The sequence below is a fragment of the Streptopelia decaocto genome, assembly GCF_964273445.1.
Source record: "Streptopelia decaocto genome assembly, chromosome: 5".
NCBI lineage: Eukaryota > Metazoa > Chordata > Aves > Columbiformes > Columbidae > Streptopelia > Streptopelia decaocto.
The window spans coordinates 57,173,760-57,200,234 of NC_138659.1; the positions used below are offsets into that span (position 1 = coordinate 57,173,760).

The 26,475-nt window shown below is 57.4% G+C and overlaps 5 protein-coding genes across 8 annotated transcripts; 3 read left to right on the forward strand and 2 right to left on the reverse strand.

The window, feature by feature from the left end:
* Nucleotides 1-3,116: 3,116 nt before the first annotated feature.
* CUTC (cutC copper transporter) lies at nucleotides 3,117-9,088 on the reverse strand. 2 transcript variants are annotated; one of them, XM_082053700.1, is made up of 9 exons: nucleotides 9,011-9,088; nucleotides 8,628-8,699; nucleotides 8,503-8,562; nucleotides 8,164-8,373; nucleotides 6,889-6,924; nucleotides 5,284-5,417; nucleotides 4,656-4,683; nucleotides 4,146-4,251; nucleotides 3,117-3,550 (listed from the first exon to the last, which is right to left on the reverse strand). In XM_082053700.1, exons 2-9 carry the CDS (start codon nucleotides 8,695-8,697, stop codon nucleotides 3,439-3,441), a joined length of 756 nt encoding a protein of 251 aa, XP_081909826.1. In that variant the 5' UTR covers nucleotides 8,698-8,699; nucleotides 9,011-9,088; the 3' UTR covers nucleotides 3,117-3,438. The 2 variants fall into 2 exon arrangements, with proteins under 2 accessions (XP_081909826.1, XP_081909827.1); XM_082053701.1 differs by lacking the exon at nucleotides 8,503-8,562 and having other exon boundaries at nucleotides 9,011-9,082.
* COX15 (cytochrome c oxidase assembly homolog COX15) lies at nucleotides 9,054-13,224 on the forward strand. Of its 2 annotated transcripts, XM_082053698.1 has the most exons (8): nucleotides 9,054-9,390; nucleotides 9,758-9,880; nucleotides 10,115-10,301; nucleotides 10,523-10,690; nucleotides 11,208-11,289; nucleotides 11,618-11,772; nucleotides 12,671-12,784; nucleotides 12,927-13,224. In XM_082053698.1, the coding sequence occupies exons 1-8, from the start codon at nucleotides 9,143-9,145 to the stop codon at nucleotides 13,056-13,058; spliced, it is 1,209 nt and encodes a 402-aa protein (XP_081909824.1). In that variant the 5' UTR covers nucleotides 9,054-9,142; the 3' UTR covers nucleotides 13,059-13,224. The 2 variants fall into 2 exon arrangements, with proteins under 2 accessions (XP_081909824.1, XP_081909825.1); XM_082053699.1 differs by lacking the exon at nucleotides 10,523-10,690 and having other exon boundaries at nucleotides 9,058-9,390.
* Nucleotides 13,225-13,429: 205 nt separating this feature from the next.
* On the forward strand, nucleotides 13,430-15,284 carry ATP6V0E2 (ATPase H+ transporting V0 subunit e2). The gene is made up of 4 exons (XM_082053702.1): nucleotides 13,430-13,648; nucleotides 13,729-13,776; nucleotides 14,024-14,169; nucleotides 14,447-15,284. The coding sequence occupies exons 1-3, from the start codon at nucleotides 13,545-13,547 to the stop codon at nucleotides 14,115-14,117; spliced, it is 246 nt and encodes an 81-aa protein (XP_081909828.1). The 5' UTR covers nucleotides 13,430-13,544; the 3' UTR covers nucleotides 14,118-14,169; nucleotides 14,447-15,284.
* A 668-nt stretch (nucleotides 15,285-15,952) lies between these two features.
* Nucleotides 15,953-21,237, reverse strand: ENTPD7 (ectonucleoside triphosphate diphosphohydrolase 7). The gene is made up of 12 exons (XM_082053697.1): nucleotides 21,098-21,237; nucleotides 20,860-21,027; nucleotides 20,566-20,771; nucleotides 20,322-20,472; nucleotides 19,822-19,925; nucleotides 19,692-19,748; nucleotides 19,062-19,210; nucleotides 18,812-18,978; nucleotides 17,727-18,051; nucleotides 17,571-17,656; nucleotides 17,304-17,465; nucleotides 15,953-17,137 (listed from the first exon to the last, which is right to left on the reverse strand). The coding sequence occupies exons 1-12, from the start codon at nucleotides 21,103-21,105 to the stop codon at nucleotides 16,909-16,911; spliced, it is 1,812 nt and encodes a 603-aa protein (XP_081909823.1). The 5' UTR covers nucleotides 21,106-21,237; the 3' UTR covers nucleotides 15,953-16,908.
* Nucleotides 21,238-21,736: 499 nt separating this feature from the next.
* On the forward strand, nucleotides 21,737-25,935 carry SLC25A28 (solute carrier family 25 member 28). 2 transcript variants are annotated; one of them, XM_082053322.1, is made up of 4 exons: nucleotides 21,737-21,866; nucleotides 22,385-22,613; nucleotides 23,435-23,491; nucleotides 24,856-25,935. In XM_082053322.1, exons 1-4 carry the CDS (start codon nucleotides 21,780-21,782, stop codon nucleotides 25,371-25,373), a joined length of 891 nt encoding a protein of 296 aa, XP_081909448.1. In that variant the 5' UTR covers nucleotides 21,737-21,779; the 3' UTR covers nucleotides 25,374-25,935. The 2 variants fall into 2 exon arrangements, with proteins under 2 accessions (XP_081909448.1, XP_081909449.1); XM_082053323.1 differs by lacking the exon at nucleotides 21,737-21,866 and adding an exon at nucleotides 21,924-22,235.
* The last annotated feature ends 540 nt before the right edge of the window (nucleotides 25,936-26,475 follow it).

The following is a 26,475-nucleotide window of genomic DNA, read 5'->3' on the forward strand; positions in this document are numbered from 1 at the left end:
GGGGAGATGCAGGGAAGCCACTCTCAGTGTCACTGCAGGACACCACAGCCATCACTCAGAAACCACAGCCTCCACCGGTGCACACCGACCAAGACAAGTTCGTATAGACCCACCAAAGACAACTTTGGTGCAACAGATCTTTCCTGCTAGAACAAGCCTGCTGAACGCTGCAAAAAAGTCCAGCAAAGACTGGTCCCTCAGGAGACAAAGAAGACAGCAGCCTTTTTCTCATGTACCACCCAGCCATGAGGCCCAGGACACCAGCAGCGCTCCAGGCTTGGGGACTCGCAGCATCTGGCAGCTGACCTGACCACATGCTGCAGGGATCCTTCCGAGTCCCCAGGATCAAGGTTCCTTTTACCAACTTCTTCTGGCCTGCAGAGCCTGTAGGCTTGCCCTGCTCTTCCTTTTGCTTCTCCCTTTCCCACATCTCTGGGTTGTCTGCATGTTATGGCAGCTGGCTGACCACAAAACCCAAAAGAGACTTTGAATCTTCATGCTAAGGCAACTGAGACAGCCAGAGGACCATTCTCAAGAAGGATGACTGTCACATCACCCTGCTGCTCAGAAAGGTGGAGGTATGGGGGCAGGTAGGGATGGTGCTACTTTAAGGCCAGAACTGAATTTGTTTGATCATGCATGCTCTTGTGGAGCAGCAGGTAAAAGGGGAAGGTTGGGCAACTGCGAGGATTCTGCTGTCTCATGGTTCATGGAGCCACCTACTAGTGGCTCAGAAGTCAAGGGTGATACAATGAGTAATAGCTCAGGAACAACCCCCTTACCATCAATAGCAGAGGAAGGTTCAATGTCCTGCTCATTGGTTAATTATTATGAGCTTGTGTGATTAAATCCACTTGTTTTTGTAAATGAAGCTACCCCTAGTGCTACATCCTCCAGGCTGGAATCAATACACTAATCAGAGCTGCAATCTCATACAACGGATAATAAATAAGCAAATGAGCAGTCCCTCCCTCAGCCCTCCTCCATCCACAGCCTTGATGTAATTCTTCTTTCTGCTCGCTGGCACGGGCGTCCGCTGGCCTTGCCTGTACTCACCTGCAGCGCTGCTGCCAAGGGGAGCTCTTGCTTGTGACATTTTCCTATTTAATGCTCTGCCCCATCGCTTGTCTTGGTTTTCAGTCCATGTGACAGCCCATCTTTGGTCTCTCATTCAGAGCTGAAGTGCTTTGTGCAGCACAGGATGCCAGCCCTCTTTAATGTTCAAAACAAGCACACCTCCACTTTTGCCACTCTCATACCTGGGGCATACTCATCCTAAAAACCCACAAAGCCACCTCACCATCCTTCAGCTCCTTCCATAAGGCTTCCTTCATTACTGTGTCCAGAAAATGTTCACTGGGACCAAAGCTAATTGCAAGGGTAAGAACTCTTTGGCCAACAGTACCACACCATTTCCCTGTGGCTCCCCTGCATTCACCCAGCTGTTGTCCACCATCTTATAGCTTCAGTTTTCAAAATTAGACTTTGCTTCATGCTTATCTCACAGGGGATCTGGTCCAGAACAGAGGTTTCTGCAAAGAAATCTAGAAATTAGTCCAGCGCTCACTGTTCATCTCTGTTTCTGAAGGGTTGGTTTCTTTGTCTCGTCATGCTGTAATCCCACGTGAGTTCAAGTATTTTTTTCCTTCCCTCTTTTTTTTTAAAAAAAAAACACCTCACAATGAAAGAACCAAACTCTGTGTTTATGATGCTGTGAGGGCTGCGTCAGCAGAATATTAATGTTAATTGAGTTACTGTTACCTTAATCATCATGACTCATGCGATATCACAAGATAAGTCATGAACTCTTAAATCAAGTATTCTAAACTATACTGACCATAATCACAAATTAAAGAATTTATTCTTCTGAGTTTGAGTCCTTCCTACAGCCTGCACATCTGTCAGTGCTGAAGCAGGTTCTGACAGCAGCACTGAGCAGCTGTTTCCTTCCCACCACCTATGATGAGAGCTATCACATAAATTCCTGAGGTGTGTTTTGGGAGACACTGATACCTCTGATGGTTCCATGTGAAAAGGTGGAGGTACCCTTTGAGCTGAAGATAGATCATTAGTCTTGGCTATAGGTTTTCAATCACTTGATTCTGTTTAAGGTGACAGAAGGTGCTGCCACCTTGTGAAATATTACATCTTCCTGTACATCCTCACAGGCTGTAGGGTATTGCCAAGATGGGCAGACAAATCTGAACTTCGGGTTTTTTTTATTTCTTAAGAAGTTTGTTATCTCTGCTGTCAGCAGGATTCTCTTCAGCTTTGTGGATCTTTTAGACAAAAGCAGGCAGCAAGAATAAAGGTACTTTAACTCCAGGTCTCTGCTCTTCCAATGGAAGCCACTTTGGCACCATTCAGATCTGCCACTGAGTATTTTGCAGGGTAACCAAAATGAGTCTAATGCTTAAATTCTGACTCATTAGCAATAACCCAACTAGCACATTGCCCCGAGCACAAGCAGATGGTTTGTGCAACGTTAGGAAAAGCACCTGGAAAATCCCTGAGAAAAAGCACCTTGTCCTCCCCAAGGAATCTCACCGTATGCCCATCCCACCTGAAGCCCTTGCCCCCCACAGCCCAGGATGCCCCACAACCAGCTCACCGCACCAGTCAGGCAGTCAGAAGCTCCTTCCCCTTAGAACTTGATGTGTTCATCACTTCTAGATACCAATGTGCTTCTCTCTACCTTGCAGCTGCCGTATTGCTAATCCTCAGCTGTCCCACTGGCTGACCATGGCAGGCCTCGTTTTCCAGCTGTGGCTACGGCATTTCCCTCCCTGGCACTCTGGGTGTGATTGTCTTCTCCTCTGGTGCAGCAGGGGCCTAATTCAGTGCAAGCCTGGCTGTTGTCTCTCAGACCTACCTCTCCTGACGTGAGGGTTCAAATCATATATTTAGCCCAATGCTTATTTGCTGTTACTTTGTTCTTTGGGAGTGTTTATGCCTCCTGTGCAAACTGCCTCCTGTCACATGGATGAGCCCATCTGAACTTCTCTGTTCACACTTAACATCTCGAACTGACACCAAAACACACTGTACTGAGCTATGCAATACTGATCAGTGTCTTATCTGTAAAACAAAAATAAATTTTAAAAAGCACAGCAAGAGAGGGTAGCTGCAGTGTTTATTTGACAATCACATGCAGTGCTACACGATTCAATCCCCCAACTTGTTCAGCTCCCTTTCTCCCAAATACTGCCCAACAGTTGTTGCTGCAACATCTGGGAATGAGTCCTTTTATTTAAAATGGCCAACATAAGTTTCCAGGCCAGGGACTGGTGATTCAGGGGAAGCCAAGGGAAGAGATGTCAGGCTTCGTCACCTAGTTCACATCCTCTACAGCCTGAGGATGGAAGCAGTATCCATCTGTCCATGTGGCAGGGAAGACCCTGGAGTCTCAGTGCTCTTGTCCCAGCACGGTGCCTTCCACTACAGAATGTTCTTTGCAATCGCGTTCAGGGTCCTCACTTTGGCCACATCTGCCACCTTTATGGAGTATTCAGGGGCGGAGAAGGACGCTCCCATAGTGATGTTCGGATTTCTGTCAGGAAAAGGACTGGTTACTATATGCAGGTGATACAGACGAGTAAGATGGAAAACCTACCACCTCCCCAGCCCTCAGTGGTCAGAGAAGCTGCTGGTGCCACCCAGACCAAAGATGAGACAGTAACAGAAAGAAGGCAAGAAACAAAAGCAGCAATGGAAACCCAGTGCAGACCTGTGGACTAATGTATGTCAATCTTCACTCATTCCTCAGAGGCACATCCCACTGGCCTCCCAAACCCTGCACACCCCAGTGTTGAAGGTGTAAGGCAACTACACCAGAACCTGCCTTCCTGAGTGTCAACACATGCACTCACAAGCCCTAGGGCATCAGTAGCAGAAGAAACGCCTCAAGGATCCAGCTTGGCACGGAGCTCATGTCCAGATGAGCACCGCTGGATTTGCAGGCTGCAGAACACAGAGCCAGGCATGACAATCCCAACCATAAAAGCACAAATAGCTCCCAGAAAGCGGTTTTAAATTTATGCACGTTCTACAAACTCATGTTCACATTAATCCAGCTTTTCTGTTGTACAGTTTTGCTAAAAAAAACAACAACATAAAAGGAAAAATAAAAATAAAGAATCCATTACCTGAACTTCATTGCCGAGTCCCGGGCTGAGCGAGCAGAGCAGTGAAACTCAGAAGCAGCGGAGCCTTCCAGAATCCTCTGCAGGTTGCGCTCTGTGATGCCACCCCCTGGTGGGAACAATCCCAAAGTCACACGCAGTGCAGATCGCACAGTCCCAGCCTTGACATCACCCCAGGACCGACACCCTAAGGGACAAGCACCATCTACACAGAGGGGAAAATACAGCCCTAGGGGCAACAGTGATCCAGGCATGTGCAAACAGACAGGAGAAGCCTCGGCTCATGTTCTCCCACAGATCAAGAGCTGCCCCTAAATCCGCCAGCGAGCAGCAACCACAGGGCTCTGCCATCCCCAGATGCATGGCCTTTACTTGCACCAGGGCAGCAGCTCCTCCTCCTGGGGACCTGGCTCAAAAAGCTGGATCAGACAGCACATCCCAGTGCGAGAGATGGGGCAGCAGGAGGCTGGGGACTACAGGACCTGTTACCTATGGAAAAAAAATATATATTACCTGGCACCACCACGATTCTGCCCTTTGCCTGAAAAAAGAATAACACGTTAGTGACATTGCTCAGCGCTACATCTGCACATGCAGTTGTTGGGCGGCAACGAAGCCTTACATGCAGTGCCTTCAGTAAGCTCACATCTCCATGGCTTATGACTTCTGTACTCTCACACATTTTTTGGTACTACTCATGTTTTACAAGGAAAAGTGGAAAAGACTTGACAGTTCCAGCTAAGACAACTTGTCACTGTTCCCTCCTCCCTCTCTATCCCACCTGGCCACCTCTCAGGTACCTCTGTTGCATTTTCCTAACAGGAACTGAGAGATCGCAGCAGGGACCTCACTTTGCTGTTTGCATGGGCTGATCACACCAGCTGCTGACACCAGCTCTTACTGCCCTTCTCCTGGCCTGCGAACAACAACAACCCAACCAGTCTCTGCCATGGAAGACTTCAGGGTCCAGCCCACATGGACTTGGGAACACAGATTAAGGCCAAGACAGAGAAGAAGAAGAAGAGTGCTCCTTGAGAAGAGTGCTTCCCTTATTGAAATGCGGACCACCACTAAGGAACTGCCTCCAGGCAATGCCCAGGGAGCAGCTGTGATAACCCAGGGGAGCACAGGGAACACCCACCTGCTCCGCAAGCCTCTTAATTAAGGACAATCCTTCCAGCGCTGAGCTGTCGCAGCCACTGGTCAACACCCGCTCAAACCCCAGAGAAATCAGGGTCTCCAGTGCCACCACAGGGTCATGTACCATGTCAAAGGCTGAAAGATCGCAGAATCACAGAATGTTAGGGATTGGAAGGGACCTCAAAAGATCATCTAGTCCAATCCCCCTGCTGGAGCAGGAACACTTAGATGAGGTTACACAGGAATGTGTCCAGGTGGGTTTCGAATGTCTTCAGAGAAGGAGACTCCACAACCCTGCTGGCCAGCCTGTTCCAGTGTTCTGATACCCTCACTGAGAAGTTTCTTCTCAAATTTAAGTGGAACCTCCTGTGTTCCAGTTTGAACCCATTACCCCTTGTCCTACCATTGGTTGTCACTGAGAAGAGCCTGGCTCCATCCTTGTGACACTCGCCCTTTATATATTTGTAAACATTAATGAGGTCACCCCTCAGTCTCCTCCAAGCTAAAAAGCCCCAGCTCCCTCAGCCTTTCCTCATAAGGGAGATGCTCCACTCCCTTTGTCATCTTCTTGGCTCTGCGCTGGACTCTCTCCAGCAGTTCCCTGTCCTTCTGGAACTGAGGGGCCAGAACTGGACAAAATATTCCAGAAGTGGTCTCATCAGGGCGGAGTAGAGGGGAAGGAGAACCTCTCTCGATCTACTAACCACCCCACTTCTAATACACCCCAGGATGCCATTGGCCTTCTTGGCCACAAGGGCACAGTTCTGGCTCATGGTCATCCTGCTGTCCACCAGGACCCCCAGGTCCCTTTCCCCTATGCTGCTCTCTAATAGGTCATTCCCCAACTTATACTGGAACCTGGGGTTGTTCCTGCCCAGATGCAAGACGCTACACTTGTCCTTGTTACACTTCATTAATTTTTTCCCCGCCCAACTCTCCAGCCTGTCCAGGTCTCTCTGGATGGCAGCACAGCCTTCTGGTGTGTCAGCCACTCCTCCCAGCTTCATGTCATCAGCAAACTTGCTGATAGTACAGTCTATTCCCTCGTCCAAATTGTTGATGAATATATTGAATAATATAGGCCCCAGTACTGACCCTTGAGACACTCCACTAGATAGAGGCCTCCAACTGGACTCTGCCCCATTGACCAAGACTCTCTGGCTTCTTTCCTTCAGCCAGTTCGCAGTCCACCTCACTAATAGAACAGCTCAGAAATCATTCAGCTCATTGTGCTCAAGCCCTGTCCCCCAGCCAGCTCAGGAGATGACAGGAAGGGTCCTTGTCACAGCTGGACACCCCCGTGGGGAGCCACAGCTCCTGACTATAATGCCCCCCTTGCAGCAGTGGCAGGGCCACCGTGCTCAGCTCCTTCGACACCTCTTCCCCACACTGGGCAGTGACACAGCCCCCCAACCTGGAACCCCTAGACCTTTTCCCTCCTGGGGCAACAGCACAGCCACAGCTGGCTCTTACACAGCAGGCAGAGCTTTTCTCCCTCCAAAGAACCACCACGGTGCATTTGGCTCACCCCCCTCCCAGCCCCACTGTCCCCTAGCAGCAGGGCAGAGGCTCGTCCCTGCCAGGGCTGCTGCCCCGCATAACTCACCTCGATGAAATGTGACTGGCAGGGGACGGCACACGGCTGCAATAGAAACATATGGTCAGTCAGGGCTGGAACAGAGAGTTCCTTGTGCTAGAACCACAAAAGCACATGAGGTACGAAAGGGCAAAGGGTTCTCAGGGCATTCCTGGGGAGCTCAGAAGACTCCCAGTACTTGCTGGGAACAGTGCAGCTGTTCCTCTTTGGTGAGGAAGAGTTCATCTGCCTTTTGAGGAAGCAACAAACCTTTTGTTTTTATGAGTAACATCAAACCCCCCCTTCTCATCTGCATCATGTAGAACTCTCATTCCTAGCAGAGATGTCTTTCTCTGCAGGAAGGAACCAGGGAAGTGGTCTCATCTACCTGGGGAAGGGACAGGACCAGCGCTCTGACAGCAAGACAGTTGATTGTCGCAATTTTTTCACTACCTATAATTTCTCCTCCATCTGAGACCAAAGCAAACTTCCCCAGTTGAACTCTATTTACTGGGTAAAAGTTATTTATTTCTATGAAAATAAATCCAACTGCCTGCTGCCCCAGAAACAGTGGCTCCAGCACAACACCTCATTGCCTTAGTGGAGGCAAATCCTGACAAGAGCCCTCTCTTTTGCTGCACTCCCTGCAGCACATTCATATGAGAACCTCAGCACCACATCACCAGGGAAAGGCTCAACCCTCTTTAGCTTTGGCTGTAGCTCACAGAAAACGCGTGGAAGTAAATTATCTTTATGTGTTAAGGGTCTGGACTAACAACTTCCTGCTGCAGTTTCAGTGACCTTTTGCAGCTTTCTATCTCATGTTTTCTCACTGAGTGTGTTACAGGAAAAAACGAAGATGAGTTGACAGCTACCCACAAGGTGAGAGTCCAGAAGAGAAACATCCTCGACACCAGTAGCAGGGATGTAAGCAAACGAACAAAGGGCAAAGAAAACAAAGAAGGGAGAGAATCCAACATACACAGATGCCCCCAAAGCAGGTCACCTAATCCTCCCTCCTTCTTAGGCCCTGTTTGTTATGTCCCAGGTGGCCTCAAGCTGTGCATGAGCTGCCTTGGGCAGGGGCCCTCGGTCTGCAAAGCTTCCTAACTATTTAATGTCTCACAGGTACGACAACACATGGAAGTGGAGCAGGTGCAGAGAGACGGCAAGGCCACGGACAAGACGCGCAGACCAAAGCACCCTGCGCGGTTCTTCCTACAGCGCCAGACCGAGCAGCACTGGCCTCCCGACCCATCACAGCGCCGGTGCCAGCGCGGCGGCTCTGACCAGGGACGCCCTTACCCAGCAGCGCCGTGCAGAGCTCGGTGTCGATGCGCCCGTCCTCGGTGAGGGCCCCGAACACCAGCCCGTCGGCGCCGTGCAGCTTGGCCAGGCGGATGTCGGCTTTCATCACCTCCACCTCGCGGTCCGAGTACAGGAAATCTCCTCCGCGGGGCCGGATCATCACGAACACCGGGACCCGCACGCATTGCTTCACCACCTGCAGCAGCCCTGCGGGCGGGGGCGCCGCTCACACCGGCTGCGGCAGCTCCGGACAACGGGCGGAGGCGGGGAGGGGAACGGAGGAGGGAGCTGGGGGCCGGAAGGCTGCGCGTGCCCCGGGGGGGCTCATGCACTCACCCATGCTGGGGGTGGTCCCTCCTTCCACCAGCCCCGCGCACAGCTCGATCCGGCCGGCACCTGCGGAGAGCCGCGTCAGAACCGGCCCCGCCGCCGCCCCCTCCCCTGCGGCCCCCGGGCCTCACCTCCGCGCTCCGCGTTGACGGCAGACTCCACCGAGTCCACGCACACCTCCATGAGGAAGCCATCGTCCATGCCTGGGAGGGAGCGGCGCCGTTAGCCCGGCCCGCCCCATGGCGGCCGCCCGGCCCCGCTCCGCCGCCGGCCGCCGCGCCGCCCCACTTCCGCCCCAGGGCCCGCCCCCTCGCTCCCGCTTCCGGCCTCGCCCCCTCGCGGCCCGGGCCCGCACCGCCCGCGGGCGCGAGGGCGTGCGCAGAAGGGCGGAGGGTGGGTGCGCGAGCCGGCGCGCCTGGCTCGAGCGCCGCGGCGGAAGCCCCGCCCCACCCGGCGCCGCGGCCCCGCCCCTGCCACCGCCCGGGCCCCGCCCCCGCCTCGCGCGCGTCCTCACCTGCGCTGGCGGCGCGAGGGGGCCGCTGCTGGCTCTGGGTCACGTGCCGGGGATTGTCATGGTGACGCTCAGGTTTTCCGGAAGTGCTCGCCCTGCTTCCGGTGGCCCGCGCCACTTCCGGGGTCACTCGGGATGCTGCGTGCGGCGCTTGGCGGCGCCCGGCTCCGGCTGCCCGCGCGCGGTGCTCGTGCGGCCCGGGGGCGGCGGGTACCGGAACCGGAACCGGAACCGGGACCGGTCGGCCTCCCGCCGCACCGGTGCCTTCCGCGCCGGCTGCTGCAAGGGGCGGCCCCGCCTGCCACCCCGCCCGCCGTGGGGCGATGGCTCCTGGCCTGCAGCGGCGCCGTGGCCGGGGCCGTGGTGCTGGGCGGTGTCACCAGGTGAGCGCGGCGCCCCCGTCCCGCCGGCTCCGGTTCGCGCCCCGCGGCCGTGCCCGCCCCGCTGCAGGGGTTCGGGTTGGGGCCGTGCGGAGGCAGCTGACCCCGCCGGGCCCTGCGGCCTCCCGGGCCCCGCCCGAGGGCGCCTGTGAGAGCCGTCCCGTGTCTGCTCCCTGTGCAGGGGCCCGTCGTGGGGCAGGGCCGGGGGTGTGCAATTGTAGGTCCGCTGGTCACTCAGAATCACTGATCTCCATTCTGTTTCTAACTATGAGTTTAAGTGTTGTCTGATGCAGCCAAAAGCTCTCATTTCAGCTCAGCTGCGCTACCATCGGAGTGAATTGTGCCCACTAATGTTTCTCTCTGCTCCCAGGCTGACAGAATCAGGCCTTTCTATGGTTGACTGGCACCTGGTGAAAGAGATGAAACCCCCCAGGACACAGCAGGAGTGGGAAGCTGAGTTCCAGAAGTACCAGCAGTTCCCAGAGTTTAAAATGTGAGTGTGCAAGAGTGGAAGGAGAGTGGGCTGGGAGTAACTGTCCTGCAGCTGAGCAACACAGGGTACTCTTGCAGGGAGGGAGATGATGTCTGTACCACTGGGAAGGCACATGAAGTGTGATAGCAACTCCTTCGTTGTCAGTTCCTTTCTCTGGGGAAGGTGATCTCTTGTTACGGGAAATAGGTCTGCCCTATGCCATTTAGCTGTTCTTTGTTTTACTGTGTCCAACAGCCTGAATCATGACATGACACTGACAGAGTTCAAGTTCATTTGGTACATGGAGTATTCGCACCGTATGTGGGGCCGTGTTGTGGGTCTGGCCTATATTCTGCCTGCTGCCTACTTCTGGCGAAAAGGCTGGCTCAGCCGCCCCATGAAGGGCTGTGTTCTTGCACTCTGCGGGCTGGTCTGCTTCCAGGTGAGCAAGCTCTGTAGCTGCAGGGATTAGCAGCAGCATCTCTTGTGAATGTCTTCTGATTGAGCGTAGTTGAAACATTGGGATTTGGGAAAGCTTGGGGCATGTCAGTGCTGGTAGCTGGTTGAAGGTGGAGGAAACAAGATGCCCCTTGCCCCTAATGTTTATCTGATTTAAGCAGCTACTGCTGCCCTGTCTAGCTCTAACCCCTCCTGTTCCGTCAGGGGCTGCTGGGGTGGTACATGGTGAAGAGCGGGCTGGAAGAGAAGCCAGACTCTTACGACATCCCTCGGGTCAGTCAGTACCGTCTCGCAGCACATCTGGGTTCTGCGCTGGTTCTGTACTCTGCCAGCCTGTGGACAGGGCTGTCACTGCTGCTTCCACGACACGAGGTACGATGTGTCAGGAGTCAAAAATGTGGGGTTGTGGCAATTGAGAGGTTTGGGGGTGTGATGCGAAGGGTGAGGAAGGGGTGTGAAAGGTGATGGTGCCTCCATTTTAGTCTCTGTTCCTGACTCTGATGTATTTCTGCATTACAAAATACCCTTTCTGTAAACCTCTCAGCTGTGGGACACTTCCTTTGACTAATGCAGTTCCACTCAAAAGTGATCAGTCTCAGAGTTCGCACACGCTCAGGCAGGGGTGTGCCTGGCTGGGCTAAAGGGTTTGTGCCAGTAACCGTCCAGCAGCCACTTCAGTTTCTGCACAGGGTTTGACTTGATAAGTTGTCGTTTTGAAGAACCACTGAAGCATGGCTGCGCTGTGTGGTGGTCTCTAGGTTCCTCCTGTAAAACACAGGCCAGCCCCTTTGCCCATGTGTTCAGTGAACGCTTTTCTTACCTGCTGCAAACAGCACTAGAAATGCCTTGATTTTTTTTTTATTTTAATTTTTTTAAATTTATTTTACAGTTACCTGCGACCCGTCAGCTCCTTCGCTTGAGGCAATTTGCTCATGGCACTACAGCTCTCATTTTTCTTACTGCTCTTTCAGGTAAGAGTGTTTCTTACTGCCATCCCATTCTGCAGCTTGTTCTTCTCTGCCTTCTTTTCCTTCTGGTCTGGCGGGGACTGTGAGCGACCCCATCATGTTATCTGAGAAAACTTCATTGCTTTCAGGGAGCTGAGAGTCAAGAACCTCCTCTCTGGTTGTTCCTGAGCAGGTGGACATGCTCCTTCCAGCCTGCCTGTTGCTATGTGATCTCTGTTGATGTTTCTGAAAGAAATTTGGGATGAAGCCAAGGTCTTGGGTCAGAGCTGTGCAATATGGAGCACCGCCTGTGCCTACTCTGGAAATCTCATTTTCTGCTCCTGCACTGCAGGTGCCTTTGTGGCAGGGCTGGATGCTGGCCTTGTGTACAATTCCTTCCCCAAAATGGGGGAGCGCTGGATCCCGGATGATCTCCTGGCCTTCTCCCCTGTGCTGAGAAATATCTTTGAGAATCCTACAACCGTGCAGTTTGATCACAGGATCCTGGTAAGTGCCGTCTTCCTGCCATGTCTGTGCTGCGTCTAGGTTGCCTCCTGTTCCAAGCTGTCCTCTTTGGGCCGTGGTTCTGTCAACTTGAGTGATATCCAGGGTGTCCAAAGGTCCTAAGAGCACGTTACCAAATTGCTTCTGCAGAAAGAGGAAGTTTAGCATTCTGATTTATTTTCAGTGTGGTCTCCTTCCTTAAGGACATCTTCCTCCTGCACAAGTCACAGACTTTGTTTCTTTGTGTCTCCTTTTCCGTCCCAAACTACAGACCAGGGTAGCCCTTGCTACTGAAATGTCTGGGAAAGTTGTGTGAAATAAAACTTGGAAATCCCGATATTGAAGCTTCTTCCACAGCACTGCTAAACCTGCTTTACCCCGGTAGCACCCAGTGAAAATATCTCAGCCAGTTAGAGCAATCCAGGTATTAAATACCACTGCTGGCACTGCTGTGGACTAAACCATCACTAAGACTGAAAAGAAAGTTTAAGTGACTTAAAAGAGGAATCATCTGGGGTGACCTGCACAGCAAAATTATGATGGTGAACTACAGCTGAGTGGTAAAAATGAGATCATGACATCTTCCACCTTTAGTTGTCAAGGTGGCAGGGGGAGAGGCCAGAAATAATCCCTAATGATGTGAAGAAATGAGGAAAAGCTATTGGAAAGTAGAGCATTAATTGGGAGAAAAGAATGGAACTCTCACTTTAGTTAAATTTCAGGGTTGTTGACCTGGTGGACATGGGAACTCCAGGATCTGGTCATGGCCGGTAACACATTTCTACAGCTAAATTTTGCTGACAGAATTTCTTTTACTGCATGGAAGGTGCAGCCAAAGGCTACTGCACCCATTTCCTTTCAATTTTTTTCAAAGGGTGGTCGCTTCTCTTCCCTTCTGTAGGGAATCGCCTCAGTCACAGCTGTCACAGCACTGTACCTCTTCTCACGGAAGATCCCCCTCCCTCGCAGGACCAGGATGGCAGTGACTTCCTTACTGGCTGTGGCTTGCATGCAGGTACTGTACTGCATGCGGTAAATTAGAGGGTGGGAAGTCTGGCTGCAGCCCCAGGCCTTTCCTTTTCCACATCATGCTCTGTGCTGAGGCTGTATCAACGCTGCATCCGCAGCAGCTCTCACCCCTTCTCCCTCCTCGGCAGGTGGGCCTGGGCATCAGCACCCTGCTGATGTACGTCCCGACGCCTCTGGCTGCCACGCACCAGTCGGGCTCCCTGGCTCTGCTCAGCATGGCACTCTGGCTCATGAGCGAGCTCCGGCACGTCCCCAAGTAACCGGCTGGAGGGAGAGGAGCCCTCCTGGAGGAGCTGTGCCACGGGCCCCGAAGCGGCAGAGACCCCCCCCGCCCCGGGTGCAGGGGGGTTGTGCGCCAAGCAGGGCTGTGCGCAGGTGAAAGGCGGCGGGCGTGAGAACTTTGTAACATAAAGGAGTTTTTACGGAGCGGCTGGTGTCTGGCTGGGTGCGTCCTTTCCGGAGCGAGGTGAGGAGCAGTGCGGGAGCCCCGGCGGGAGCTGCTGCCGCGGGCGGGGGCGCCGGGCCGAGCCGCGGCAGGGACGGGACGGGAGGGGAGGGCGGGCGGCTCCTTTTGGCGCCCCCTGGCGGCCGTCCGGCGTACGCTCGGCCTCGCGTCTCCGCCAATGGGAGGCGCCAATGCCGCCTGCGCGGCGCGCTCCGCCCGGGGATTGGCTGCCGCACACGGCAGTGGGCAGAGCGGCGTCCGCTGCGGCCGCGGTCGGTCGGTGTGTCGGTGCGGAGCGGCCATGACCGCCCACAGCTTCGCGCTGCCGCTCGTCCTCTTCTCCGCATTCTGGGGCCTCGTGGGCATCGCCGCCCCCTGGTTCGTGCCCAAGGGGCCGAACCGCGGGTGAGTGAGGGCCTCGGAGGGATACTGGGGGCGGGGGTCTGGGATCGGGCCTCGCCGTTCTGACGCCGGTTTCTCCGCAGGGTCATCATCACGATGCTGATCACGACCGCCGTGTGCTGCTACCTCTTGTGAGTACCGAGAACCAGGGCCTAGTACCGCTCCCCACCTCCCCCATCCTCCATGTGGCTATATCGGGCCTGGTGGCAGCTGCTCAGCTTCCCACCCGTGGAAGAACGGGACAGCCCCGGGGCTGTGGACTGCCTCCCTCCTGGGACAGCAGGTCCCTCTGCCGGCCTCTTGAGGCAGCAGCACCCCGGGATCCTGGTCCCTGCCCCCATGCTACCAGGGCTGACAGCGGGTTGGGTCCCTTTGCAGCTGGCTCATCGCCATTCTGGCCCAGGCCAACCCCCTCTTCGGGCCGCAGCTGAAGAACGAGACCATCTGGTACGTGCGCTTCCTCTGGGAGTGAGCAGTCCCTGGGAGCTGGCACCTGAATGGAGACCCCCCTCAAAATCCTCACCGTGAGTGGGCAGAGGGCTGGGGTGGCAGAGGTGTCCCCACTTGCCTGCCTGTGTGTGGCTGGGGAGGGAGCTGCAGCCTGGTCCTTGCTGGGTGGGAGATGCTTTGGCCTCTGTGCATTGTGGCTGTGGTGAGCTGGTCTTGATGTAGGGCTGCTGGTGCTGCACTGGACCTGAGCAAACCAAGCGCTTCCACCTGAGTCTGTGGTTCACTAGGTTTCTGTGGAAGCTCCCTCGTGGTTGCAGTTTGGTACTAACTTCTCCTTTCTCCCTCCCCCAGCTCCTGCTGCTGTTCCAGCCTCTATCTTCCTGTACCAGGCAGCCCCCAGAGGTGCTGGGACAGAGGCTGGACCCGCTGCCCCAGGACACCCTGAGCACTGCAACCTGGACCAATGATGCCTGTGCCCCTGAGCATAGCAGGCAGCACCCCTGCCTGGGTCAAGGGCCTGGTAATCCCAGCCCTGGGAGCAGCCATACTACCAGGGAAAGATCCTCTCATCTGGCACTGTGCTGCAGTCACTGACACTGAGCACTGTCCCAAGAGGGCTCTGTGCGTAGTGCCAGTGGATCCTGTCCCTGGAGTGCTCGCCCTGCTCCCTCCAGTGCATTCAGCCCTAGCCCCTGAGTGAAAACACTGCTCATAGCCCAAACTGCCCAACTAGTTGCCATATCCCTGGTCATTTCAGGCACCAGCTGCCCTTCTGTGTGAGAAGACAGGAGCCTGTAATCCTCCTCCGTTGTATGGTCAGTCTCCTGCAGTGAGGGTGGTCTTGGCTAAGACACAGATTCTGTCTGTAGGTGTGGGAAGGGAGGGCTGACCCTGGAGGAGCACGTGGGTGTGATCAGGGAGGTGCTGGGGTGCAGGGCAGGGGTTCTGCTGTTTGGCAGCCTGCTGGAGGGAGTTAAAGTGCTGCTGTGTCTCCTCCTGCCTCTGCAGTGAGGGTGCTGCAGTAGTGTCTAGCTCCCCTCAACCCCCCCACCCCTCTGTCCAGGTTCTGCGAAGAACCGAGTAGGGTGCGATGGTTCAGATTTCCCTTTATTTATCAGATAATTTATCAGTATTTATTTGTCTGTGTTTGTTAGATTTGTGTTGTGGAAATAAAACCTTTTTCTAGTAAGTGATGCTGGAGGCAGAGTCACTTGCTGCTTTGAAGCTGAGGAAGAGTCTTGGCTTTATTCAGACTTCTTCCCTTCACCCCAAACCTGCTCTCGCATCATGAGAACAAGGCTGGGATCCTCAGCTGTTGAGCAGGAGGTTCACAGCACAGTCATGCATGGGAAGTTTTATCCTTGATGCCAGCTGTGCACTCGTCCTGTGGGACCAGGGTCACAGGGTGGCAGCAGCATGTGCCAGAGGGAGAACTGGGGACCTGCCCAGCCCCTCTGGTGGTAGGCAGCTGTGCTGGGGCCAGCCCCACGGCTGTGCAGCACCTGGAGAAGCTTACTGGCCTCTTTCCCAGGAATCTCCATAAAACTTGGGTGAGGAATATGGTAAAAAAGCAGAGCAACATCTTCCAGGGGCTCTTGCATGAGCAGCAGAGGATGCTGTCTCCAAGGATCACAACAGTTGAGTTTGGATCATTTTCCCTTGCTGCCACCAGCTTGGGAGGGGAGCTCAGCTATCCTGCTGGAATCACAAAGAACATCTGCTGGCAAGAAAGCAACACCTTCATCCCACCACAGCACCGCAAAGCAACACTGTGAAGATGTGTGCTGGCCCCTAGTCACACCACCACCCAGGAGCTGTCACGGCTGGGGACATGCTTCCTAGAAAACAAGACCAGTGTTGGATGGCTCAAGGGGTTTGTTTATTGCTGCAGGAATGAGAACAGCTGAGTTCACGTAAAAGGTGACAAAACTTCATTAGGTCATCAGGGGCTCCGGCCCCAGGGAGGAGGCTTGTGCCTGTGTGTGCAGCTGCAGCCCTGAGCTGCTCGGCTGGAGTGAGGTGGTTACTCCAAAGCCAGGCCCAGCCTGCGTTCACAGAGAACCACTGGTCCTGGTGCTAGTGCCCAATTAACGTGTGGGACACCACAGGGCAGATGTGCCCAGAAGGGAACGTACAAAAGGAAATGCAGCCCACTTTGGTGGTGCCTTAGGAATGAGTCCCTGAGCCCTCAGTGCTGAGCCTGGGGCATTGGCGAGGACCACAGGAGGATTGTCCTGGGAGAAGACATGGCAAAGAGCAAGACACCTCTGAATGAACATTCTGAGGGGCCAGGCTGGGAGAGCAGCTCACGGCTCACCTGGCTCCTGCAGTAACTTTGCCAGCGACTGCTGTTCACTAGCCTGTGGGCCATACGGGACTGCAGAAAGGCCACCCTGGGTGATGAGCCGCAGCACCTCACCAGCTTGCTCTGCAAACCAGTGTCTGAGTCATGGGGTGGCTCAGTGCTTCAGGCCACAGCCCTGGGTTGGCTGCCTAGGTGATAGTGTCCCGTTTATCTGAGGGACCTTCCAGGGCTGCAGCCTTGAGCCCACTGGCAGCAGAGGACTTTGCTCTACACTGTGTAGTGAGATGGAGGCCGAAGGCCAAGGAATGCAAAGATTAGGACTGGGGTGAGGCAGAGAGGAAAGCTCTGGTGGCTGTAGGTGCCTTGGCCCAGCGGTTCTGGTTCTGACGTGGAGATGATGGAGCACAGAGTTGAGATGATCTTGAAGAAAGAGTCCAAGCCCTCGGAGCCCAGGCTGTCAGCCAGTCCTGGTTCTGCTGGTGCAACTGGACAGTGGGTACCACCGGCGTCATGGCCCATTTCCCTGGCCTGGCGGCACCACCACCTTGTCCAGCCAGGGCAGGCTGAGCTGGGCTGCGCGCAGCTGCCGGCGGTGGATGCGGCGCAGCCGCAGGAGGTAGAGGACAATGGCCAGCACTACGACCAGGATGCAGGCAAAGAAGAGATAGTGGTTGTAGACAAAAGAGAGGCGCAGCCAGGAGGTGTGTGCTTGCCGGACACTCTCCGGCCGGAGATCCCTGCAGAGAGGAGAGTCAGAACAGGCTGCAGGATGCCACAGAGTACTAGCAGGGTCCCACACCGCTGCTCCCCTTGCCAGGGTGGCGGAGCCCTCACCCAGAGTGGTAACCTTGCTCTCCCACAACCACCCGTCCCTGAGTGATGCCATCAGCAAGCTGATGGTACCTGAGTGGCAGAAACCGTGTCTTGTAGAGGATGGCGCCCAGTGTCCACTGCACCTCCCGGTCATACACCAGCTGGGCCGTGCGCAAGCTGGGGTAGTCCAGGGGGAAGCGGAAGCCCTGGTGAAGGACTTGGTACATCCAGGCTGATTTGAAGCACTGATACCTGCAGGAACATCAGCCAGGTGCTGCCACCTGCACCGTGGTCCTTCACCCCAGCAAAAGCCCCCCGAGAGGTCTGACTGTGGCACCGCCCTGCAAAGCCACTTACTTCAGCCGGTGCTGGTCGGCATGTGACGAGTAGAGGCCACCACGGAACCGCTGGGTCAGCACCTCCCATCGCTGGCTGCAGTACTCCTGAGGGAAGGAGAAGTCAGTGGAGAACCAGCCCCTACTCCCTCATGGCCCCAAGAACAGCAGCACGCACCTGGGCAGCAGAGGTGAATGTGGGGGCACTGTATTGCCCCCCCAGGCGCAGCACGTCCTCAGTGCAGTAGAAAAATTCAGAGAAGCCGTAAAATTCGCTGTTGTCGAAGTCGATGGGGGCTTTGTAGGCCCCCCGCAGAGAGGCCTGGCTGCTGTTGGTCCCATCCAGGAGGGGCTGCAGCAGCTCTGCGCAGGCTGGCCAGTCCCCTCGTCCCCGCACATACAGGGTTTGGCCACCCCTGGCCACTGTGTCCTCCAGTCCCACAGGCAAGCAGGGGTCCAGGAAGGGCATCTCAGGGCTCAACCCTGTCTGCTGGCTGTGCAGGCTGGAAAACAGGCAAGGAAAGAAAGGCAGTTGTACAGTGGGTCCTGTACCACCCCCAAAAAGCTTAGTCTAACACTGCCCCGCATCCGAATACCCCCCACACCAGACTGGTCTCTGTCCCCTTGTACCCCGCAGTGCTGGTGCCCCCTGCCACTTCCCGCCAAAGCCAAATGCACCAGATCTGTCACACTAACCCACGGCCATGTGCCCAGAGCAACTGCAGGGTGCAACAACGCATGGCCCACGCCACCCAGCTCACAGGGATCCACACCCCTGGGCAGCCCCCGGGGATCTGGAGGCAGGGTTTGCTCCTGGCACAAGAGTACCTGGGCAGCAAGCCTCTCCGCCTCTGGCGACAGCTTCACGTAGTGCTCTGGGAAAGGGAAACAAGAGACAGAGAGCTCGAGGTGGGGATGCGATGGAAAGATGTGCTGAGTGAGTTGGTGCTGGAGAAGGAGGGAAAGTCAGAGCAAGAGAAGCCAAAAGCCACCAAGAGGCCTTCCCGCAGCCTGCCGTGAGGGGAGGAGGAGGAAGAAGGCAGGGAGCTGTGGCACGGATAATGCCCTCTGGGCTCAGGGAAGGGCAAAGCCTGTGCACCCTGTGCCAGCCTGGGCATCCGCTACTGCCAGCGTGGCTGTGAGAGCTGTTATCGCCATGAACAGCTCTTGGGGCAAATCCAATGAGGAGAGGGCGGCGTGAAGGAACCAGCACCCCATTTTGCAATGCCCCAGCATGGGCACCGCTAGGCAAGGCAGCAATACCGGTTGTACACATGGGTCTGGTTCAACACAAGCTCTTCGTAGCGCTGCCGGGCAAAATTGCCCCCGAAGCCCAGGAAGGTGTTGACATAGACACGGTACACGTGGCCAGCGTGCTGCACGTCACAGCCCAGGTTGAATTCTGCCAGCAGGCTCTTGGCAGCTTCCTCCTGGGGATGCAGAGAGGTCTGTGATGAGCAGCAACCCAGGGAAGGCAGGGGCTGCTCTCAGGGCCAGCCGGCCAGATACACACCTGCTGCGGGGAGGAGAAAGCTCCAGAGTCGGGCACTTCGTAGGCGATCTGCAGGGAGGCGCCCCCCATGTCCAGGATCCCAACTGTTCGTTTACGAACCAGGGACTCTCCCTGGTTCCCCAGTGCTACAGTGACCACCGCATCCTCTTCTGCAACCCACAGCAGCGCGTCAGCGAGGGGCAGGGCCTGGGGCACCATCTCCTCCCTTCCACCATTACCCCCTGCAGCAGCTTCGTGGGGCTCCTCCACCCCTGCAAGCAGCCTTGGGGATCGCCTGTGGGGCAGCAGGTCCTGGCACTTGAGGCTGGCTGCCCCCCAGCTTTTTAAGTTCCCTCAAAGCATCCACCACTGGAAGCCACTATAGGAATGCTACTACAAACCCTCTCTCCCTGGTTCTTCTCCCAGAACGCTGCAGGTGGCCCCCTCACACAAGGACTTGTTCCTGCGATTGAGGCAGATGCCCCTCCAGGTCCAGGAGAGTTTCACACACACAGCTGGGTTCAGGCATTGCCTGGCCAGAGGGACAGATGCTGCACGCCCCAGAGCCTGCTCTGAGTTCCACCACCAAGACGAGCTCCAACAGGGCTCTGCTAAGACCCTCCCAGCCACGCAGCAAGCAGTTAAACTCACCATCCTCATGATCAAACCGACCCAGGACAAAGTTGATGCCAATCCAAGCATAGACCCCTGTACAAGACAGAAAGGGTCATTACAGCAACACACTAAAGGGAACAAAGCAGTGTTTTGTGGCAGCTCCTACCTTCCTGTTTCCCTGAAATCACTTCTGCATGTGATTTAGAGAAGAGGAAATCAAACTCCAGGGGCACATTTCTCACCAGGTCCTCCAGGATTGCAGCTTGCTGCCTGCAAGGGTGCAGCAGAGAGACAGATGCTAAGGGACCTTCACCAGCAACACTCCTTCATGGGAGTGCAAGAGACACCAGGATCCCCCTGCAACACAGCCCATATCCAGCCCACAAGCCCTGCTCTGCACCCAGCGTGCTTTGGAGATGAGAAACTGCATCTATTCATTTGAGACTTCAGTTCAAAGTGTCTCCTCTCACCTCCCTGCCCATGTGCTCAAACCTTCCTTCTGCACCCTCACTGCTCACCCCAAGTGATGCGCCATTTCCCAGATCTCCCCCAGGATTCCCAGTTCCCCCAGAAGGCTCAGGACAAGGTTGTTCCCTTCCCCCTTCTTGTGGCTGAGGGATCCCAGCAGGTCCCTGGCTCTCCCTGGACAACTGCCAATGAACTCACCTCTCGGGCAGCAGCCGCATACCTGCCGTGCACAGGATGTACAGCGGAGTTTCCTTATGCTTCTGCGCCGGGACGTGGGCCGCCGCGAACTGAAGCAGAGGGCGCAGGTACGGCGTGGCTCGCTGCGGGGCTGCTGCCGCCACGGAGATGCCTGCCCAGGGGAGGGAGGTGTGAACCAGTCAGCCCCACGGCGGGCACCCATCCCGTGACCTCCGAGCTGAGAGTGGAGAGGGCTGCCACCGACCTGGTTTAATTTTCTTGACGACAGGGCGGCTGCTCCGGTCCCTCATCTGCTTGATATCCAGCAGGTCGTGGGGGTTCCCGTTGTGCGGGGGCCAGAAGTAGACGAAGACCCGGGACCCGCTACTCCCGCAGTCGATGACTACTCCGTAACTGAGCGCCGAGTCCTCCGTGTCAGTGGCCGACAGGTCCTCCACCCGCGCCAGGTACCTGGGGCCCGGGAAGGGGGCGAACAGGGCGTCTCAGCACAGGCGGGCAACGGCGAGCCCCGGGCCCCGGCAGCCGTGTCCCCGCTCACCTCTCGTCGCGCCGGGCGGCGCGGTGCGGCGCGGCCCAGCGGCGGGGAGCGGCAGCCGCCAGCAGCAGCAGCAGTCCCACGGCGAGGCCAAGCCCCAGCGCCGCCGGGCGCTGCCGCGGGCACGGGCACGGTCCCGCCGAGCGCCACGACGGGCAGGAAACGCCGATCCTGCGGGCAGAGGCCACAGCTCAGCACCGGGCCCGGGCCGGCCCCGGCCCCCCGGGCCGGCCCCGCTCACCTGGCCATGTGCGCCCGCCGCCGCCCGCCCGCGCATCGCCCCGCTGCCGGCACCCGGCACCGGCACCGACGGCCACGTCACCAGGTGCCCCCGCCGCGGCCAATAGGGGCCTCCGCCGCCGAGCCCGGCCGGGCGGCGCCCCGCCCTCCGCGGCCGCGGAGCCCAATCGGGCCCACCGCCCCCCGGCGGAGCCACGCCCATGCGGGCCCGTGACCAATCGGACGGGGCGAGGCGGCGCCCCCAGGCGGCCGGGGGCCGCGTCTTGCTTCGCCCTTGCTCCTGCGTCCGACCTTCGCCGGGCTACGTCACCAGGAGACTTTCTCCCGCGCGTCCTATCGCAGCTCGGGCTGGGGCGCGACCCGCCCGCCGCGGGCCGTCACCGCCAGCGCCCAGCCAATCCGAGGCTCCAAAATAAACAACACGCGCCGAGAACCGGAGTGGCGGGAGAGGTGGCCAATGGTGGCTCTATGGCCCCTCCGGAGAGGAACCGCGGGCAGACCAAAGGTCGCGGGTTCTTCGCCCAATGGGATGTCCGGTGGGGCGGGGCGCGAAGTTGAGACACCCAATGGACTGCAAGGGACGGCGGGGCGGCGAGTCCCGGTAGCCAACGGGCAGCGCGTCCGAGGGCGCCGGAGGCAGCGGCCGGCCAGTGGCGGCTTCCGAGTCGCGGCGGCAGCGGCCAATGAGCGCGGCGCGCGGGGGCGGTGGGCGTCGGGCCGAGCCAGTGGGCCCGCGACGGGGGCGGGCGACGGGCGGCGGCGGCCAATGGGTGCGGCGGGGCGGGACCAGAGCCGGGGGGAGCGGAGCGGCGCGGGGCCCGGGCGGCGGCGGCGGCGCCATGGAGCTGGGGGCGGGCGCGGGCCCCGGCGCGCGGGGCAGCGCGGAGTCGGGCCGCGTCCTGCTGCTGCTGATGGGCGGCGGCGCGGGCTGGGCGCGGCGGGGGGGCGCGGAGGCGGGGCCGGGTGCCGGTGCCGGCCCGGAGGGGCCCGAGGCGGCGCGGGGCCCTGAGCCGCGCTCTCCGCCCGCCCCCGACTACGAGGCGCTGCCGCAGGGCGCCGCCGTCTCCACGCACATGCTGGCGGGCGCCGTGGCGGGCGTCATGGAGCACTGCGTGATGTACCCCGTCGACTGCGTCAAGGTGCCGGCAGCGGCGGCGGGCCCGGGCCGCGGGGAGGGGGCGGGGACGCGGCGGGAGCAACCCGGGGCCTTACCGGGAAGGGGCGGGGGGTTTGTCCCGGCCGGGCCCCGCGGGGGTGACGGGCCGCCCGCGCGGGCCGTGTGTTGCAGACGCGGATGCAGAGCCTGCGGCCGGAGCCCGCCGCCCGCTACCGGAACGTGCTGGAGGCCCTGTGGCGCATCGCCCGCACCGAGGGTGTCTGGCGGCCCATGCGGGGCATGAACATCACGGCCACCGGCGCAGGCCCGGCCCACGCCCTCTACTTCGCCTGCTACGAAAAGTTAAAAAAGACGCTGAGCGACGTTATCCACGCGGGGGGCAATAGCCATGTGGCCAACGGTACTGCTCACGGGGGCCGGGGGCCGTCCCCCGCCACGCTGGGCTGGGGAGTGGGGTGGAGAGAGGCCGAGTTCTGTCCGTAGGGGGTTTGGGGCTGGTCCTGTCTGGCCGCGGGACCGGGGTGCCACGGGTGTCCCGAAGCCCCGTGCTCTCGCCAGCTGCGTGGTGCCAGGCAGGGGGAAGCACCGGTCCTGTGCCTGCTGGAGCCGCTCCCAGGTGTCCGACTTACAGCAGGTTGGTGGCCCTGGCTCGGGAGGATGTTGGTGGACAGGAGCTGCACGCAGGGGAGTCAGGACCGGCCACAGCCCCGTGAGTCGGTGGTGCTGGAGCTCGCCCTGGGAGCACCGCGTGGTTTCGAAGTCGGTCTTGCTGTGGTGCCTGTTACTCGCCTCAAGGAGCTGCTGTGGTGGGGAAAGCGAGGGGCCAAGGAGGGAACAGGGCACCTCCCGCCCTCGGCAGAGCGCAGCAAAGTGCCGTCAGGTTTCTCCTTCTCCATGGGGCACAGGGACACTTGAGACATCCTCTGGGCCCCTGCCAGGTGGTGGCAGTGGCCAGTGCCCCACACAATGGGCCTGAGTGAGTCCTGGTCAGCCCGCGGACCTGTCAGCCTGTCACAATCCTCTCCCTCTCTTTCTTGGTCTCTCTCTGGGTGGGAACCACTGAGGACCAGCCCACCTCTTGGAGGGAAGATGGAGGCCACCTTTGGATCTTGCCCGCTTGCAGATGCCTCCTCCTGTGCCTTGGCGTGGGACTCGGGGCTGTGGTGGAGCCCCAGGGTCCCTCGCCTCCCCTGGCTACATGTGGCAGTTCTTGTTTTGCAGGTGCAGCCGGGTGTGTAGCAACGTTGCTCCATGATGCAGCCATGAACCCTGCTGAAGGTAACGATGGTCCTGGCCTGCCAGGGAGGGGAGGAGCGGGGTCTGCCTAGGCCGCTCAGGTCCCTTTGTGGCACAAAGGGTACTCTCCTCAATGCTCGACTGCAGGATCCTGTGGGGCCCAGTGGTTGCAGCTCTGTTTAGGGAGCCCAGTGACTGCCTGTCATGGAGGGGACAGGTAGAAGAGATTAATTCTGGGGAGTGAAGCAAACCCCAGCTTATGAGGAGCTGGGTGAGCACCAGCCTTTGGCCCACGGGTTTGACTGGGAACAGTTACGTGGAGTGGGAGAGGTGGCAAGAGAGGTGTGATCATACTGCTGAGGTCATTCTGAGTGTGTGGAAACTGGGCTTTGCTGTGGTGAGATCTTGGGGAGAGGAGTTATAATTCTGGGCTTGTGTGCAAGAAGGAAATTGAAAGAATGGGGTACAAAAACCATGCTAGAGAACCCAGGAAAAAGAAGATCTTGGGTTGTGGAATGTCCAGAAGATACTGATTTTCTTGAGCCTGATAAATATGAAAAAGTCAGAGAGACTTTTTTATTAATGTCTGTTAATGTGGTGGGAGGAGCAGGAGTAACAAGGAAAGAGCAGTCATTAATGTATTTTTTCCTCTTTAAACTGGAGGGCTCGTGGCAGTCCCAGCTCCAGCTGATCTGGGACCAGCAAGGCTCATTCCTTCCCTGGAGCTCATCTTGTTATCACGACTGTAATAGTTTGTAGTTGCATCATTTTTAGCTCCTTGTGGTCATATTGAAATAGGGGGAGGCAGGACGGCAGCAGGCTGCACCCTGGGCTCCCCTGCCCTGCTCTGGATGTGTCACAGGGGGTTTGGCCTTTGGTTCTTCCCTTGAAGTGGCTTTTTTGGCAGTGGCCGCTAACAATTCCTGGCTGTTGGGCTCTGCGACATGCTGTGGTTATTCTGGGCCGCAGTGGGGGTGGCTGGGGAGGGACAAGCTCATCCAGATCAAGACCTGTCTAGAAAATAGTACATGCAGAGGGAGTTCTGACTGCGTGGTAACTCTGCAGCAGTGGGTGGGGAAATGTCAATCGCTTGGGAGCGAGGGTGGATCTAGAGTATTAAGTACCTGAGTATGGGGATGTTCCGTGGGGCTGTGGCAGCTATGGGGTTTGCAGGTGGTGATGTGTGTGTGACAGTGATGCCTTGGGAGATCTAAATGGCTGCAGTCCTTCCTGGGGACATGCAGGGCGCTGCTGGTCTGAGTTGTCCATCATTAGCTCTTAAGCCAGCATGACTAAGCTCTGGGCGCTCGCAGGAAGCCTGGCTTCACACTTACCCTTTCTCTCTCCTCTTCCCCTCCACACCTGGGTCCTGGCTGCTGCTGCTGGCTGCCACCCTCCGTCCCAAGTGGTCAAACAGAGGATGCAGATGTACAACTCACCTTACCAGCGTGTGACGGACTGTGTGCGGGCTGTGTGGCGCAACGAAGGGGCTGGAGCTTTCTACCGCAGCTACACCACCCAGCTCACCATGAACATCCCCTTCCAAGCCATTCACTTCATGACCTACGAGTTCTTGCAGGAGCAGCTAAACCCCCACAGACAGTACAACCCAGGCTCCCATGTGGTCTCCGGAGCCTGCGCGGGGGCTGTTGCTGCCGCTGCTACTACGCCTTTGGACGTTTGCAAAACACTGCTAAACACCCAGGAGTCCCTGGCCTTGAGCTCCAACATCAGCGGACACATCACAGGCATGGCCAATGCCTTCAGGACGGTGTACCAAGTGGGCGGCGTGACCGCCTACTTCAGAGGGGTCCAGGCAAGAGTCATTTATCAGATGCCCTCAACGGCGATCGCCTGGTCCGTGTACGAGTTCTTCAAATACATCCTCACCAAGCGCCAGGAGGAGCGGCGGGCTGGGAAGTGAGCCAGAGCCGAACATCATTCCAGACCTGCTTCACCTCCCCTCCTGGTTTGTCGTCTGACCCCCCTCCCTTTCCGTTTGGTTTGTGTTGAAGAGAGGGGGCAGCACAAGCCCTTTGGGGCTTAGCGATTCCATGTCTTGCCTGTGGCTGCTGCAGCTCTGCCCAGGCAGCACGGCTTTCTCTCTCCCAAGATGTCCCGCTGGGAGCTGCAGCACAGGTCACGTCCCCTGGCACTTCTGTGGAGCTGTGCTCCTGTCCTTCCCTTAACAAAAACAACTCTCACACAAAGCTCACCCCTGCTCAGAGGGGAAGGTGCAAGCCCTGCCTCTGGCAGGGCCAAGCTGAGCTTGCGGTCGCCAAGGAGGGGACGGCAGGGGGTGTCGGGACTTTGTCTGGCTTTTGGCTGAAGCAAAGTGTAAGCCTTGCCGTTGTCTTGTTGCACGCACACGCGATGCTGCCTGCCCTGCTGGTGATGGGGGAGAGGATGGCACTTGAGGAGGGGAGCCTGTAGGTTTGTTATTGTTCCTGCTCTTGACACCTCCAATAAAAACAGTTCTGCTCTGTCTTCGTGTCCCCTTCTTAGTCCCACATGGCCCAGTGCCCAGCCCTGACAGCTTTCTGACAGTGTTTGGTGCTGAGCTCTTTTGGTGGGTGCCAGAGGGGGAAGGGAAGTGGGGTCTGGGGGTGTCAGTGGCAGGGAGGGGGCCTGCCTGGCCCTGCCACCCTGGCAGCATGCAGGGGGGAGGGTCGTCCCCATCCTCTTTGGCTTGTGGCCCAGCCCATCGCCCACCATTGGCACAGGCCATGACCCCACTGGAGAAGCTGAGGTTGATGTTCCTCAGCTAGGCAGTCCCACACCCCCTGTCTGACTGATCGATGGCGGGAGGGTCCTGGGTTATGTGTGTAGAAAACAGCACATGAATTTCAACGCTGGGTGAGGCTGGAGGTCTCTCTGCATCTCGCATGGATTTGGGGCTGAGCAGGGCTTTTGCCTCCTTGTTTTGAGCAATTAAACTAGCTCGTGCCTTGTTGGGCCTCTTAAAACTATCAACACACTTGTCCAAAATGCTATTATTTTGTCTGATGATAATTATTAGAATAGGT

Excerpts from the sequence above, each read along its gene's own strand:
- COX15 (XM_082053698.1), top strand. The coding sequence starts at position 9,143 with ATGCTGCGTGCGGCGCTTGGCGGCGCCCGGCTCCGGCTGCCCGCGCGC. Across the intron at positions 11,290-11,617 it reads TTTTCTTACTGCTCTTTCAG|GTGCCTTTGTGGCAGGGCTG; the intron begins GTAAGAGTGTTT and ends CCTGCACTGCAG. Across the intron at positions 11,773-12,670 it reads AGTTTGATCACAGGATCCTG|GGAATCGCCTCAGTCACAGC; the intron begins GTAAGTGCCGTC and ends TCCCTTCTGTAG.
- CUTC (XM_082053700.1), bottom strand. The coding sequence starts at position 8,697 with ATGGACGATGGCTTCCTCATGGAGGTGTGCGTGGACTCGGTGGAGTCT. Across the intron at positions 8,563-8,627 it reads CGTCAACGCGGAGCGCGGAG|GTGCCGGCCGGATCGAGCTG; the intron begins GTGAGGCCCGGG and ends GGCTCTCCGCAG. Across the intron at positions 4,684-5,283 it reads TTAAGAGGCTTGCGGAGCAG|GCAAAGGGCAGAATCGTGGT; the intron begins GTGGGTGTTCCC and ends TTCTTTTTTCAG.
- ENTPD7 (XM_082053697.1), bottom strand. Across the intron at positions 20,473-20,565 it reads CGTCAAGAAAATTAAACCAG|GCATCTCCGTGGCGGCAGCA; the intron begins GTCGGTGGCAGC and ends TCCCCTGGGCAG. Across the intron at positions 17,138-17,303 it reads ACACGGTTTCTGCCACTCAG|GGATCTCCGGCCGGAGAGTG; the intron begins GTACCATCAGCT and ends TCCTCTCTGCAG.
- SLC25A28 (XM_082053323.1), top strand. The coding sequence starts at position 21,936 with ATGGAGCTGGGGGCGGGCGCGGGCCCCGGCGCGCGGGGCAGCGCGGAG. Across the intron at positions 22,236-22,384 it reads ACCCCGTCGACTGCGTCAAG|ACGCGGATGCAGAGCCTGCG; the intron begins GTGCCGGCAGCG and ends CGTGTGTTGCAG. Across the intron at positions 22,614-23,434 it reads CAATAGCCATGTGGCCAACG|GTGCAGCCGGGTGTGTAGCA; the intron begins GTACTGCTCACG and ends CTTGTTTTGCAG.
- ATP6V0E2 (XM_082053702.1), top strand. The coding sequence starts at position 13,545 with ATGACCGCCCACAGCTTCGCGCTGCCGCTCGTCCTCTTCTCCGCATTC. Across the intron at positions 13,649-13,728 it reads CCCAAGGGGCCGAACCGCGG|GGTCATCATCACGATGCTGA; the intron begins GTGAGTGAGGGC and ends GTTTCTCCGCAG. Across the intron at positions 13,777-14,023 it reads GCCGTGTGCTGCTACCTCTT|CTGGCTCATCGCCATTCTGG; the intron begins GTGAGTACCGAG and ends GTCCCTTTGCAG.